The following is a 16,389-nucleotide window of genomic DNA, read 5'->3' as shown; positions in this document are numbered from 1 at the left end:
GAGACGCCTAGAGCGATGCCGGAGGGCTAGCAACTTCGAATCTGACCGAACACTATTAAGAGTCTTTATTAGGACTTATTTAGTGGCGATACGGGGGGCAAAATGTGTACATTTTTCCGCTCTTACTGCGTCTGCAGAATCTCGCCCAGCCACCCTGTTTAGGATAACCCGCTCCCTCTTGAAGGGTGAGGACGCAGGGGAACCCTTACAGGGAAGGGCTGAGGAGTTCGCTCAGTTTCTGTCAGACAAAATCACTCAGATTCGGGAAGACCTGGACTCCACTTGGACAGTACCAGCAGAGATGCCGAGGGAGGGTCTTGATCAGATTTCCTGGAATGAGTTCCAGCTTGTCCACCCCTGAGGAAGTGGACAAGGCCATGGGAGCGATGAGTGCCTCCACCTGTTTACTGGACCCGTGTCCCTCCTGGCTGGTCTCGACCAGATGATCACGAACGCATCTTTGCAGGAAGGATCTTTCCCGCAACCTTTGAAGGAAGCGGTGGTGAGACCCCTCCTCAAGAGGCCTTCTCTGGACCCAGCTATTCTTAAGAACTATCGTCCGTTCTCCAACCTCCCTTTTTTGGGGAAGGTTGTTGAGAAGGTGGTGGCCCTTCAACTCCGACGGACCTTGGATGAAACAGATTATCTAGACTCCTTTCAGTCTGGTTTCAGGCCTGGATACAGCATCGAAAACGCTTTGGTCGCACTGACCAATGATCTCTGGCGGGCCAGGGATAGAGGACATTCCTCTATCCTGGTGCTCCTTGACCTCTCAGCGGCCTTCGATACCATTGACCATGGTATCCTTCTGCAACGGCTGGAAGAGGTAGGAGTGGGAGGCACCTTTTTACGGTGGTTCTCCTCTTACCTCTCCGACAGGTCGCAGTCAGTGTTGGTTGGAGGGCAAAGGTCGACCCCTAGGCCCCTTAAATATGGTGTGCCGCAGGGTTCGGTCTTGTCCCCCCTCCTTTTTAATATCTACATGAAGCCGCTGGGTGAGATCATTCGTCGACACGGGATTAAATACCATCAATATGCGGACGATACAAAACTGTATCTCTCCGTGTAGCGGTGGACGTGATGTGCCAGTGCCTGGAAGCTGTCAGGATCTGGATGGGAGTGAACAAACTTGCACTCAATCCTGACAAGACCGAGTGGCTGTGGATGTTGCCCCCGAAGGACAGTCCAGATAGTCCATCCCTAATCCCTAATTACACCCCTCAGAGAGGGTCCGCAACTTGGGGGTCCTCCTGGATCCGCAGCTGACATTAGAACATCACCTGTCGGCCATGACCAGGGGGGCCTTTGCCCGGTACACCTGGTGCATCAGTTGCAGCCCTATTTGGATCGGGAGGCACTTCAAACAGTCACTCACACCCTCATCACCTCAAGACTTGACTACTGTAATGCGCTCTACATGGGGCTGCCCCTAAAAAGTGTTCAGAGACTACAACTAGTCCAGAACGCAGCCGCGCGAGCGATACTGGGTGTACCAAGATATACCCATGTTACATCTATCCTCCGCGAGCTGCACTGGCTTCCTATTGGTCTCTGAACGCGATTCTATGTGCTGGTCATTATCTTTAAAGCCCTACATGGCTTAGGACCTGGATACCTGCGAGATCGTCTACTGCCGCATACCTCCCAATGGCCGATAAGATTGCATAGGGAGGGACTTCTCTTTAGCCGCTCCGACCCTATGGAATGAACTACCCCCAGAGATCCGGACCCTACCCACTCTCATGGCCATCAGAAAGGCTATCAAAACTTGGCTATTCCGGCAGGCCTGGGGCTGTTGACCTCATGACTGAGGTCCAGCCCCGACCAGATTGGGTGCATGATGAGGTTTTAATCTGTCTCCTCTGTTTTTTAATTCTTTATTTTTTAAAAAAATTACTTCTTTTCTGTAAGCCGCCCGGAGTCCTTCGGGATTGGGCGGCCTATAAATCTATTAAATACAATACAATACAATACAATACAATACAATGCAAGTGGCGGACCTTTCTGCATGTGTACAGCTTGACTCAAACGAGTGAAATGCATGTGCACCAGCCAGCCACTTCTTTGACTTGAGCTGCGCGCATGTGCACCGGCCTGCAGTCTGATTATGAATAGATGGTCCAGTAGTGGGTTGTGGCTCACAAGTTGGGGACCCTGGCCTAAAACACAATTTATGCCTAAGAATCTTAGTTACCTCACTATCTTCCATAGCCACTTCTGCGGGTGGAGGCTTAAAGGAGGCAAGCATTTCTAGCAAATCAAACAGGGTGGTAAGATGCGGCTCTTGCAGAAGTAAGAGCATTGGGATGTTGTCCTTCTGAGGTGCTGGCAAGCAAGATGCTGGAAGCTGAACTCCTTCCCCTTTTCGCTCTCTCCTTGGAGCGCCCAGGGACACAAAGACCATCTTGAAATAACAAGTGAAAATAATTTTATTTTTAAAAAAGTAAGAAAGTTATTATTATAAAGGCATCTGGATATTGGTACCAATAGCATGACTTCAACACACTGACTAGGGCCATGAGGAAGTTGTTCAGGTAGCAGGGAGAAGGAAAAGTACAAGTCAACCCTCTGACAAAGTATAAAAATACATGCTGGCAGTGGGCAATACTTTATCTTGCCATCTTTTCAGTTGACCAACAGATAGCTCCTTCTGCACTTTTAACAGAGCTTTTTGCTAAAATAAGGTAAAGCTTTTCCATAGGGATGTATTTTAATTATAAGTAGTCTTCATCTATCTACTGCTTCCAGTGACTGAAAGTACGACAGTATTGAAAAAAATAACTTTATGATGAATGCCCTATTTATGATCTTCACAATGTCCCTTAGTAATGTATGTGATCATAGTTACAATCAGTTTGATTTTCTTTCCTATCCTTGCAGAGAAGAGAAACTGGAGAGGAGATTACAAGAGAATAAGCAGGCAAACAATGGCGAATATACCAGGCTGTCTGTGTAGTGTGGACAGAGCTATCGGTGTCAGCACATTGCTTTCAATGTGTATTTCTCATTGTGACTGCTTGCTCTCTTGTAATCCTTCCTCCCCAATATTACACTCTATGGGGGCAAGGGGGGGAATCTATTTCAGAAGGCAATGTTTCTGGTGCTTGATTCATCTCCTCCCCCCCTTGCATAGTGGAAAGATTGGCAAGGGAACAATTAAAAGAGAATAAGTCATCCCACAATGTAAATTATTGGGCTATTTGTGTAGAATGCAGCTGTCAACACCAGCACATTGCTTTCCATTGTGGGTCTGCTTACTCTTTTATAATCACTTTCTCTCCAATTACTGTAAATACAGACATTATTTCCCCCTTTGTTAATTAACCTAGGGCAAGGGTGAGGTTTCCAAAGGGCAGAGGAGTGGTTAGGAAGCAAACAAAAGCCAAAAGTGTGAAAATAATTAGTTTTGAGGCTGCTATTCTCAGAGTCCGCTGGGGTGAGCATTTCAAAAGGCAGCAGAATGAGGACAAAAACACAGTTGTGGTCACATGATTTCCTACTTAGCAACAACTTTGCTAAGTGATTGAGTTGCCAATTCCAGTTCTACCTTAGGTTTAAAAGCCAAGCAGGTGACTTTGGGCCAATCACTCTGTCAGTCCAACTTATCTCATAGGGTTGTCATAGTGGAAAAAATAGGAAGGAGTATTATGTATGCTTGTTGGCTTGAGTTATTTATAAAGTAATAAAGGTGGGATAAAAATCTAACAAATAAGTAAATATAATGAATTTATTATCACTACAGAAAGTTTTATAATCACCTCTAAATATTTATCAATACCTGCATATCTTTAAACCCCAATTCATGAAGAGTTTTTTCATCATAGTCAGTTGTTAGTTCATGTCCAGAAGAAATCATTCTTACAGGCCCCATGAGACCCCCTAAAAATGAAAAACATTTTTTTTCAATATTTTGCCTTCTACTCTAACCACTACACATGACAATCATTTTATAGAAATACAGAAAGAAATTTTCTATTATTTTATTCATTCACTCATTCATTCATGTACAAAATTGAGAAAAACACTAGAACAGCCTTTTTATTTTGTATGAAAATAGTCTGAAAATAAGAGACAAAATTAAACCTACCACTCAAAACAAATTGGATTGCAAATCAGTCAAGTTTTAATCAGAAAATTACTTTAAAATGTACCTGGAAAATCTCCTTTTCTACTGATTTGACCAAATTCTTGCAGATGTGCTTGCTGATTCAGCTGTTCTTTCTGCAAATTTTCATACCAATGCGTAACCTCAGCTCTTAGATCTGCCACCTGATCACTTGGATACATTTCAATGGTCATCTGGAAACGAACACATCATACATTAAATTTATTTCTCAGATAAGACAAGAGATTTAAAACAAGATATGGTGTGAAAACAAATTAAAACATACTTTGTCAGGAAGTCCAGCTGGTTGACAAACAATTCTGAGAGGTAGTGATTGTTTATCACTCAATGCTTTTAAATGGCTGCTGATACCAGTGCCTTCTATTTGCCATTGTCTCAAATGGTATGCAAATCTGAAGAAAAAGTATTATAAAAAGGGAAAACAGTGACAAACTATTTCTTCTGAGCAAATATATGGGAATGTACACGTCTACCTGTTCAAGGTGAAATTAGTAGGCTGAGCTCATACCCTTTCCCTGAAAATAAGATCTCCTTGGATAATAAGACAAATTGGGCTTTTGAGCAAAGGTACTAAAATAAACCCTCCCCCGAAAATAAGCCTTCCCTGAAAATATTGCAACACAGTAGCAGCCATGAAGTGACCATGCTCGCATTCTGTACCTCAAATAAGCCCTCCCCAAAAATAAGGCCATGTGCCTATTTTGGGAGAGGGGTGTTCAAAAGAAAGTAAGACCCTGTCTTATTTTCTGTGGCTATGAATTTCTTAGTATTTTAGGATTTGTGATGTTTATGAACTTTTGTCAAGGTCTACAGAACTATAAAGATAATTTTATGAGCTCAATGTTTTAGTCTTATTTTAAAAGTAGGTTACTCGACACTACATAGGAAACCAAAGGATATTCCAAAACTAGAATGATTTACATCAACAGCCCCAAACCTTTTGGGCACCAAGAACTGATTCCATGGCGAAAGATTTTCCACGCACTGGGGGGAACTTGGTTTCACATGCTGCCTGAATCCCATGGATGGGGCTTCGCTTATTTGCACAGACCAATTTCTGGCATGCCGTGGCCAGGTGCTGGTACATGGACCAGGAAACTCTAATTTATATCACAGGCAAGTTTCTTTCTCTCTTTTATCCCAGCCCCATCCCCTAGTCCTTGAAAATAATCCACTTCAATTTGTAACAAAATTTTCAATTTTTTTTTGAAAATCGTAACTAAAAGCAGTTAAAAAACATAACACATTAATATTAAGACCACAAAAATAATGTTCATAAGTGCTAGTCAATTTTCCTGAAATACTACTTTTTGATAAAACAATACAAGGATATAATTTACCTTCTCCGAAAAGCTTCTAAATGAGTTTTAAGCATGAGAAGTCCTCGTTCAATAATGGTAAGACTGGAATGAGAATCTTGTTCTAGATTACTAGATGCTATCATTAGGCTTTCCATGCACTTGCTAATAAATTCCTGTTCTTTCTCCAGACCTGTTTTACCTAAGAGTTAAAAATAAATGAACTAGATTTAAAAAAAAATATTGTTTAAATTTCTTTTATTTCCATAAGAAAAAAGTAATGATATAAAGTATTTTCTTTGGAATTCTAAGCCCAGAATTTCAAATAAATTATCATACCATTAATATAATAGGAATTAATGTACTGTATAGCTGCCCGGCTCACATCTCCAGTTTGAGCTCTTAAAGCAATGCCCCAGAATTGGTCCATACCACACAACTGTAAAACAAAAAAGGAAAGAAAGGAAAGCTAATATAGTTGACAGTTGACAATTTCTGTCCTAGAGTCAAGTAAAATTATCTATCATATCTTCCTCACATCTTTATTGAATTGAATTTTATTTTACACCAAAGGAAAGCACACAGTGATATGAGAAAATAAGTACACCTCACTGAAATTATTGCCTTTTTCAACATACAGATAGATACTTCATTTCAACAATATTGGTAAAGGAATGTATTATAACAAATATATGACAAATATGAACTGTATGTTAATTATTCCACTGTCTAGAACAGGGGTGTCAAACTGGATTTCTTCAAGGGCTGGATCAGCGTTGTAGTTCTCTTCCGCTGTCCGGGGGGAGGGGAATGAGATGGATGCCTCCGGCAGCAACCTGCTGGCACCGCGGGCCAGTTCTTTGATATTTTCACCCGTCCCTGCGGTCCAAATTTAAGCAACCCCCGACCCCGATTGCCTTGAGTTTGATATCCCTGGTCTAGAAGATCATAAATAAGTGGAGAGGATTTCAAACAACTGCTAAATTGCTCAGGTCAGACCGACCCAGCAAATTCACACAACATGGTGAACCAAGTCTCTATAAACTCCAGAATTTCATTAACTGAATTTCTGGTAGCTCTCACCACTAGTGAGGTCAAAGTGTCCTTTCTACCATTAGAAAGAAGAAGCCACACAAATTAGATCTACTTGAAGAGTGAGCCAGGAGGAAACCTCAGCTGTCCAGAAAGAACACCAGACAAGACCAAAGTTTATTCACCGAGATAAAGACCAGGATTTCTGGAACAATGTGCTCTGGACATATGAGGCAAAGATGAAGTAATTTGGAAATAATACCAGATAACATGTTTGGGGAAACCAAAGGGAACATGTCTCATAAGATGCAACTATAAAGCATGGTGGTAGAAATGTTCCTCTATTGCATTAGGCCCTGGGCAGTAAAAGATACAAGGCTGCAACCTCTTTCCTTATTTGTTCAACCTACATGCTGAATATATATTAAGGAAAGCTGGATTGGAATAAGACAAATCTGGTATCAAAATTGGAGAAAGATACATAAATAACCTGTAGTATACTCTGAGAGCAAAAATGCAAAGGATAAGGAGCAAAATGAAAAAAGAGGTTAAAATTAAACAAGACCAAACTAATTACAAAAGGTGGAACAACCAACCTTAGAATTGGCAATGAAGACACCAAGATGGTAGCTAGCTTGTGCCTTTTCGGATTAAGCATCAATAGTAAAAGAACAAACAGTCAAGAAATATGTCACAGACTAACATTTGCTGGAGCGGCCATTAAAGTCTTGGAAAAGGTATTCAAATGCTGTGATGTCTCTATATCTAATGATCAGAATGAAATGGGTTTTGCTCTGTTTATATGCTTAGTGGTTTGTCCTATCAATGGTGGTGGGAGTTATTTTTGATGGTTCCTTGAGTAGGTGGCAGTTTATTGTTTGTTTTGAGTTGGTAGTTCCTTGATTAGGGTATTATTTATTGTTTAGTATTAGTCTTGGTATTAATCTCTGCTTATCTATGTACTGATTGCTGGAGGGAAGGTATTTTGATCTTTCTGTTTCCTTTTTGGTTTCTTGATTGTTTTTCAAATGGTATGTAGATGTTCTTTATCTCTACATGCCTGTTGATGACTTCCAGGAATTATCTAGCTTTTTTGGATTTCGCTTGGTCTAGGATACTCATAGTTTCCCAGTAGAAGCTATGGTTAAGTTTGACCATGTGTTTGAAATTAAGGAGTTTTCATCATGTCTTCTGACTATTAGTTAGTGTTTATGGATGCACTCTGCTACCTCTTCTGCCTGATTGTCCTACAGAAGAATTGTAAACACTCCCACCAACACTGATAGGGCAAATCATTAGACTATAAACAGACAGCAAACCTCACTCCCTTCTAGCATTGATGGTGTTATCTGGTTGGGTAATGAAACATCTGCAGGAAAGCAACCAAGCTCAGAAAACACCAAGTTTAATTTTACAAAAAATTAAACAGTCATTCAGTAAGTTTGCTTACCTCTGAGTTTGAACCACCATCATATGCACTAGTAGCCAATCGAGCCAAATTACATAAATGCTGAAACAAGTTTAATCCAGTCATACTAATTGTTTCAGGCTTCAGCTGAGGCATCTAACAAAAAAAAAAGAATTATCATTTTGAAGCTTGTGCTCAATAGAAACAATAACTGATTATATAGCAAAGATCAAATCCACTTTACCTTTTCTAAAAAAAGATGCTTGTAGGTTTCCATTCCCATAGCATGCTGATCTTTACTTCTTACTTGATTTAAGAACCAGTGTAGAGCATCATCATAACATTCAGAATCTTCAACTAAGCAGTGCCATAGTACATCAACTTGTTCCAGACTCAACCCTAGAAATTCAAATATATTTATGTAATTTGCTATCCATTTTTTATTTGGATTATAATAATCCTCCAATGGGTTATAATTTGGATTCATATCCTCTTCTCTGCAATACAAAACCAGAACAACAAACGCCAATAGCAGTATAAGTTCAATAAAAAATCCTAGGTTAGCTTTTATTTTTCTAACCAGTGAATTTCTGATAAACATACATTGTTGGTGACATGCCCTATCCATCATGTCCACAGTTTTGGTGTACTGGACCTTGTCTAGGGAAGGCTGCTCCAACCCTCAGAATCCGGAGGCTGCATGGCTCCATCTCTAGAAGCAGGTGCCATTTTTGGTACGGTTGCCCTGCAACAACACTGTGTCTGATCTTAAATGTCGTCCTATTCCAGTGCACAGCCACATGGCCAATATATGGTGTGAAGCGAATTGGCATGCTATCTTTCCCTAATATGACCTCTAGAGATCTTTCAAAAGTAAGTGCAAGATTGGGAGTATGTGGAAGTGTGGGAGACCTGTGGGGTGGGAAGCAGGCCCAAGGCTGTGAGGACCCTGAGGGATGGGAAGCAAAGCACAGGATGCCTATGGGTACAGGAGGCCTTGTGAGGCTCAGGGCAGGTGGATAATTACTAGACCTCCCAAGGCCTCCTCCACCTGAGGCATCCCATATGCCATTTAATGAAGCACTGGGCAGAACAGGAGTGGGGGTCACTAAGCAATGCTATCACGTGGGCATTTTGCTTTTCAACCATCACCACTTGCAACCATAAGAGGCAGACTCCATTATTTTGTAACTTCAGGACTGCCTGTAAACTGTGGAATCTGCTCTCTTCACGTGTTATTTAGACCAAATGAAACTATAGGGAAGCTGGAAAAATTCATGGAAGATTGAGCTATCAGTGTCTATCAGTACTGATGGCTATTTATTACCTTCAGAATCACAGATGCCATGACTTGTATTCCAGCTGCTAGGGAGCAACAAAAGAAGAGACCTATCACTTTTATGTCCCTATGTTAACTTGGTCCTGCAATAGCACCATTTTAACACCATTGTGCACTTCCGACTCATTAGCTGATCCACAATATAGCTGTAAACAGTATCAAAAATCCCCCCGCCCCAATCAAAATGTTTCAAGAATTATATTCCTCAAAGAGGTCATCCATCAATGTGACAAAGAGCCAGTTTGGTTTAGTGTCAAACTCGATTTCATTGAGGGCCACATCAAGGTTGTGTTTGACCTGGGGGGGGGGGGGAAGGGTAGGGGAAGTGTGACCAGCTCTACATCACTTGTGTTGGGGGTCCCTTTGGTGGCCTGAGCATTCTGCCAGAGAAAATGGGCTCCCAAGCTCCGTTTTCAGCTGCAACGGCCTCTTACATCCCTCTGTCAGCTAAAATGGAGCTTCCATTTTAGCTGGCAGAGGCACTGCAGGCCGGTCCATCACTGTTTCCAGGGCAGCTCCATGGGCCAGATCTAAGCACCACGTGGGCTGGATCTGATCCGTGGGCCTTGAGTTTGACACTCCTGGTCTAGTGATTAAGATACCAGGCTAGAAATTGGGATTGGGAGACTGAGAGTTCAAATCCCGCCTTAGCCATGAAAACTAGCTAGATGACCTTAAGCCAGTCATTCTCTCTCAAGGTGGTTGTTGTGGGTAAAATAGAAGGAAGGAGCATTTGTTGTACTTGTTGCCTTCAGTTATTTGTAATAAGAATAAAAGGAAAGGAAGAGGAGAGAAGAGAATCCAGTATTTAATAAAAAGGCATAGTTTGTTTTTAAAAAGATTATCTAAAGCTGCATGGCTGCCACATGACCCTCAAAATATTCAACATTCAAAAAGGCATAGTTTGTTTTTAAAAAGATTATCTAAAGCTGCATGGCTGCCACATGACCCTCAAAATATTCAACACCTTGAATATTTTTCAAGCAGGATATTACTGCTAAGCAACAGATATTAAGCATCAATATTGTGAGTTAAAAAGCACAGTGCCCTCCAATTTAGAGAAATTAATATTTCACATCCAACAGTGATAACCTGACAAATTCAGTCAACCCTTTCCAGCTAGATTGAATCAGCCATGAAAGGTAGCCATTAAGAAAATATGTCGTTGGTCAAAACTTTATATTCTAAACAACTGCTCAGGTTTCAATCCTGTAATACAGACTAAATGGGGCTTCGGACATTTCATGGAATTGCACAAACTTGAATACAAAGGCGTTTCCCCACTAAAAAACTCTAAAAATATCACACAGTAGATGGCTGTGGATATGGCTGGTTACTTGAAAATTAGGTGTCAGCAAACTTCTTATGATGCCTCTGCAACTATAGAAGAGGTGCAAGTAGTATGGGTAATCCTCAAGCCAACATTTCAAGTCATTTACTCTCCAGTTATCTCCCTTGTCTTGCTGTCTACAAATCCTCTGGAAAATCAAATACCTATCTGAGGTCAATGAATAAGAAAAAATAACTGATTGTGTCAGGAATGACTGTATTCACACCTTTTCCTATCTTGTCATTTCACAGCAAAACTCAGAATCGGATGCAAACATAGCCAAAAAAACCATATCCAGAAAATCTGTACCACAGTACAAAATTCTTTTGAGTTCCATACATCTGCAGAAATAATTGTTATCTGTAATTGGTAAAGAACCTTCAAGATGCAGGAACCCACTATTACAACATCCCCCAAATATGCCTAGCAAGCCTCTTTAAACACATTCACTAAATGAAAGTCCCCTATTGAAAACTCAACAGCTCCTTAGTATTAGAAATTCTTTCCTACATTCTAACAAAATATCAATTTCCTTCTAATTTAGAACTTGTTTCTTTACTGTCTCTTGGAACAATTCTGAACAATTCAGCCTTGTCTTTTATATGACAGATATTCATATAATTTTATCATATTTCTTTGCAATTGCCTCAGCCACAGGCTAAACATATCCAATACTTCATCATAAGTTCGCTTTTCCCAGCATATTATCATCTTGATTACTATCTTCTGGACAGGTTTCAGTTTATCACTGTCCTTCTTAAAATGTAATGGCCAAGACCGGATACTATGTGGACCAATGCAGAAAAGAAAGAACAATGACTTATTTGATCTTTAAATAATATTTCTACTTATGCAGGCTAGATTGTATTTGCTTTGTTTGCAGCTGCATCACACTTTTGGCCCAATAAATATGAATCCAGATTCTCTTTGCATGCATTGCTGTCTAGTACAATTCCCTTGATTCTACCCTTGGCTTTCTTTTCTTTTCTTTCTCTCTCTCTTTCTTTCCTTCCTTCTCTTTCTCATCTATCTATCTATCTATCTATCTATCTATCTATCTATCTATCTATCTATCTATCTATCTATCATTATCTATCTATCTATCATTATCTATCTATCTATCATTATCTATCTATCTATCTATCTATCTATCTATCTATCTATCTATCTATCTATCTATCTATCTATCTATTATAAACTGGGCTGCTTGCTAAATGCCCAACTGCAGCAGGAACTCTAGGAGTTTGGAATCGGGTTGTTTACATTTTGGGGTGTCTGTAGTAATTCCAAATGGTTGCTAAGCCACCAGTTGTAAGTCATGGACTACTCATACTTAAAATTTGCAGTTACAATAAGCATTCTGAATTCCCACCTTAAATATTTCTTTAAGAAATAAATCTTCAAGAAAAAAAGCAAAAAATTAATTTTTTAAAAATTAAGATATAGTGAGAACTTACTGAAATGATCTGGTGATCCCAGAGTGGAAAAGACACAAGTCAGAAACTGAAGACGCACCTGAACCTCTGCGCTGTGGCTGTATCTATCATTGACATTAGTAAAAAAAATTGGTAAACCTTAGGACAGCTTAATATTTTTTCCAAATTAAATTAGATTAATACATCTCATCTTTTCTGAAGGTTGTCTTAACCTCATTATCAGATAACAAATGGTTATTACAAATGTTTGAAAAGATAAAATCATTTAAGCTTGACTGCTATAGTCTTCAGACATCCAATTCAGATTTTGTGACAAAAAAGATAGAGGAATTAAAAATTGTAAATCAAAGAGATAATTTTAATTTGTCCACTGTAAAACGTATTATCAAATCTTAAAACTAAACATTATTGTAGGATTCAGATTTTTTTTTCATCATGCCTGGACCAGTAATATTTTTCCAGTTGGATGAAATATTTCAGTTTCCCCAGCTTTTATGGATTATAGGGTGCATGTTAATATATAGTAACAATATTGAAATGAAATCAAAACAGACAAACTAAAATTCATATGGGGTATTTTGTAAAGTAAAATATAAAATAGATTTTTTTATTAAAGTCATAGGGCAGCATAAATATAAAATATTAATCTGTTTCATTCTTATCTGTTTCATAGACATTCAAATATTAATCTGTTTCATTCTTTAATTTTGTTAATTAAACAAAAATCACAATGTTGAGTATTGATTTTTGCTGATGAATTTTGTGCACTGAGGGTTCACTGACATCAAAAACTGAGTATATATCAAATATTATTATGTGTTTCTTTGTCATATAACACTGGAGAACATACATGCTGGCTATATTAACCTGAAATAACCTTTTTATTAAGTTAAGACTAATACACTATGACTGTAGGTTTTCCTCCATTTGCTGGGTTAGATGAACGTGGGGCTGCATGGGAAACTTTTGATTGTAGTACCAGGTGTTTTGGTTTTGATATTTTTATCTTAAGTAGATGTTTTATATTTTGATTGTGAGGTACCCAATGTTGGATATAAGACGGGTGGCTATTTAAATGTTTTAAATAAGTTTGGACAAGTGCCACATGGAAACTTTAAGAAATGTTATTCAAAATAGTTTCAGTTATTAATGATGAACATATATTCAGTATACATTTACATTTAGCGATTAGTGTGGTTATGTGCAAATAGCAAGGCCAAGGTGAACAATGATAGTACAAAATATTAAATCATGAACAGACAAAAAGGTCAAGATCCTTATCCTCCAGACTCATACTTACAATGTGTGTTTATGCCGTCTTTCTCTGACTGCTTGAATGTAGTGTATCAAATTATCAAAGAAAAGTTTCATCATATTAAGTTCTTTTTCAGCCCACCTGTTTCAATGCAAGAGTTCATATCATTTAATGAGAATTATAGAAGAAAACCATTATGTCAGTCACACACCCACACTGCATTTGGTAAGATTTCTTAGATAGTTCATAATATTTCTTAAATATTAGGTTTAAGGTTGCTCTGTATGATGTGCCATAACTCTAGCCACTTTTTGGTATTGTTCCATTCCATTCATTACTCATTACATCCACTACTAGATATGATATGGCAGGTTTTATCTTGTGATAGCATGCAGGAGTCAATGTTTTCTTGCGAGTCTGGCACACATCCATGCAAGATTTTGTTTTTGCTTAATTGATAAGTAGAACCTGAGAATAATAGTGTTCTATAAGAAGATATATCCCACAAGAGAAAGGGAGGGTGGCAGTTAGAGGCAAAAAGAAGTGGTTTAAAAAGCAAATTATATGCTGGGTAAAATAACAAGGATGTATGAAAGCTGGCAACCTTCTAGGACCGGGATGGCAAATCTATGGCAGGTGGCATGCGCAGTCATTTGTCAGGGCACACGAGGCGTTGTCCTGTCAGGTGACTTCAACCTTCTTTTGAGGCAATTTTTCACCCTCCCCAGGCTCCAGAGGCTTTATAGGAGCCTGGGTAGGGCAAAAACAAAAACAGCCTCCTCCCCCGGAGGCCCTCCAGAGGCTTCAGGAGCTTCTTGAAGGTTCCGGAGTGCAAAAAACCCAGTCCTACGGGTAAACCGGAAGTTTGGGAATGGACTTCCGGTTTGCTCGTAGGGGCGGTTTGCTCCTGAGGAATAAAACCAGCCCTACGAGCAAACCGGTAGTCTGTTTCTGAACTTCTGGTTTGCCCATAGGGCTGGTTTTTTGCACTCCAGAAGCTTCAGAGAAGCTCCTGGAGCCTCCAGGGGAGTGGGGGAGGCTGTTTTCGCTCTCCCCGGGCTCCTATAAAGCCTCTGGAGCCCGGGGAGGGCGAATAAAGCATGCCAAAAATGCGTGCTGGGGTCATGCACATTGCATTATGGGTGTGGCACGCCCGTGCACAACCCCCCTTCACTCCCACCCCTTTTGGCACGCAAGCCAAAAAAGGTTCGCCATCACTGTTTTAGTATCTAGGGAACACTGGCTATCAATTATCATTAGTTGTACTACAGCTGTGTGAAAAAGTCCTGCATGCTTTCAATTTTAAGCTGTATTTACATGTTTAATCAACTTTTCACACATAGAAATCACGCAAAATTAGTACTTTGATGAAAATTTCTGTAGTTGGATTGAGATGCATAATTTTTATTAATATAACCAGTCTTTTTAAGATTTTGAGTGAGTTTATGTGCTAAAACAAACACAACTTGAATTTTCGAGAATATTAGGATTAAAAGTAGCCAATCAGCAGCGAGCTTTGGCTGACCAATCAAAATGTATAGAGGCTAAATCTATGAGCCAATCAATGTTGTCATACTCTCTGACTATAAATAAGCATGAAAATAGGCATCGAGTAATTTAATTTAGCTTTCGCTGTGGGCAAGAATGAAGGCCTTTGCTTTCACCAGTACTGAGCAGCGGCATCACATCATTGTGCTTCATGAAGAGGGTTACTCCTGTATAGAAATAGCTAAGAGAGTGAAATGCCATCGCACCACAGTGAGCAGAGTGGTTGAAAAATACCAAATAATTGGGACAGTTGATGACAGGCTCTGCTCTGGAAGACCCAGAAAGTTGACAAAACGGCAAGATCGGGATCTGCAATGCATTTTGATGGCTGACAGGAAGCTCACCTCACCTCAGATCACAAGAATTTGGGGCGAAACATATGATGTAAAAGTATGCACAAGCACAGTGTGTCCCAGACTACTTGCCAGAGGGCTCAAAGGCTGCAGGGCTCAAAGTAAACCTTTGTTCACAGAGGCTCAACCGCTCTCAACGTCCGTGGGCCAAGAAGTATGCCAAGTGGACCAACGAATAGTGGGCCAAGGTCATCTTCAGTGATGAGAGCAATTTCTACTTGATTGGGAATCAGTGCAGTTAAGTATGTCAGAAAATTTCCAGCTGAAGAATTTAGGCCGTACTACCTGAATCTATCTGTGAAGCATCCATTACACATGATAATCTGGGGCTGTATCGCTCCTTCGGGTATTGGTCGGATACAAATCATGCAGGGAATCATGAATTCCAAGCAGTTTGTTGAAGTCCTGGAAAAGACCATGCTTCCTCTATCTCAGCAACTTGTAGGGAACGACTTTGACTTCCAGGATGACAACGCTTCTTGTCATCAAGCCAAGTCCGTCTAGCAGTGGATGAAGAAGCATGGTGTTCGACTCCTGGATTGGCTAGCCAGTTGCAACTTCTTGATGGTTCCATCAACAAACCATTAAAGTCTATATGTAAGAAGAGTGGAACAAATGGATGGCTGCTGGTAATCATGATCTGACTGGATGAATGAAGAGGCCCACTATCACTCAAGTTTGTGAATGGGTTAAAACATCATGGCACTCAGTGAAGGACAAAATTATTGCACAGTCATTCAAAAAATGTGGCATTAGCAATGCCTTAGATGGAATTGAAGATGATATCATATATGAAAATAGCGAAGAAAGTGATATCAGTGATTGTGAGCAACTGAGCTTCATAAATTCTGACACTAGCGATGATGAGTTCTTGGGGTTTCCAGAAAATTAGAAGATTGCTTGAACCTTAAAGGCTCTCCTCATTTGTTAATGACAGTGATGATAGTTCTTAATACTGCTGTTGACTTTACATGGTTGACTCTGCTATATTTTATTAAATATATATTACTACACCATTTGGTTCAGAATATTTTTTCTTGTTTTTTTCCCCTAAACCCAAGTGCGTCTTATAGTCAGGTATGTCATATAGTCTGAAAAATACGGTGATTATTTATATCCCAATAATTATTTCCAGGGTTTTATTAGGTCAGGGTTGACTCCTGGGAACTGCCTGGACTAGTCCTTGGAGATTTCTTGCCACTCCATTTGTAATTAAATAAATCAGCAAGTGTTTTGAAGTTATTAAGTTGAAGAATGTTCAAAA

The 16,389-nt window shown here is 39.7% G+C and overlaps 1 protein-coding gene across 2 annotated transcripts in view; it reads right to left on the bottom strand.

The window, feature by feature from the left end:
• The window catches only part of USP34 (ubiquitin specific peptidase 34), a 160,038-nt gene that overhangs the window by 87,388 nt on the left and 56,261 nt on the right, over positions 1-16,389 (bottom strand). For both annotated transcript variants that reach the window (XM_087717484.1, XM_087717485.1), the window contains 10 exons: positions 13,270-13,365; positions 11,991-12,073; positions 8,109-8,263; positions 7,907-8,020; positions 5,764-5,863; positions 5,467-5,626; positions 4,392-4,518; positions 4,152-4,299; positions 3,779-3,879; positions 2,195-2,404 (listed from right to left, as the gene is read on the bottom strand). In XM_087717484.1, coding sequence (XP_087573610.1) covers positions 2,195-2,404; positions 3,779-3,879; positions 4,152-4,299; positions 4,392-4,518; positions 5,467-5,626; positions 5,764-5,863; positions 7,907-8,020; positions 8,109-8,263; positions 11,991-12,073; positions 13,270-13,365 — 1,294 coding nt within the window. The remainder of the gene's footprint in view (positions 1-2,194; positions 2,405-3,778; positions 3,880-4,151; positions 4,300-4,391; positions 4,519-5,466; positions 5,627-5,763; positions 5,864-7,906; positions 8,021-8,108; positions 8,264-11,990; positions 12,074-13,269; positions 13,366-16,389) is intronic.

Source organism: Thamnophis sirtalis, unplaced genomic scaffold (genome assembly GCF_051295495.1).
Source record: "Thamnophis sirtalis isolate CommonGarterSnake01/CBP01778 unplaced genomic scaffold, rThaSir2_p1.2 scaffold_6, whole genome shotgun sequence".
NCBI classification, from domain to species: domain Eukaryota; kingdom Metazoa; phylum Chordata; class Lepidosauria; order Squamata; family Natricidae; genus Thamnophis; species Thamnophis sirtalis.
This window is presented reverse-complemented; position numbering and strand designations above follow the sequence as displayed.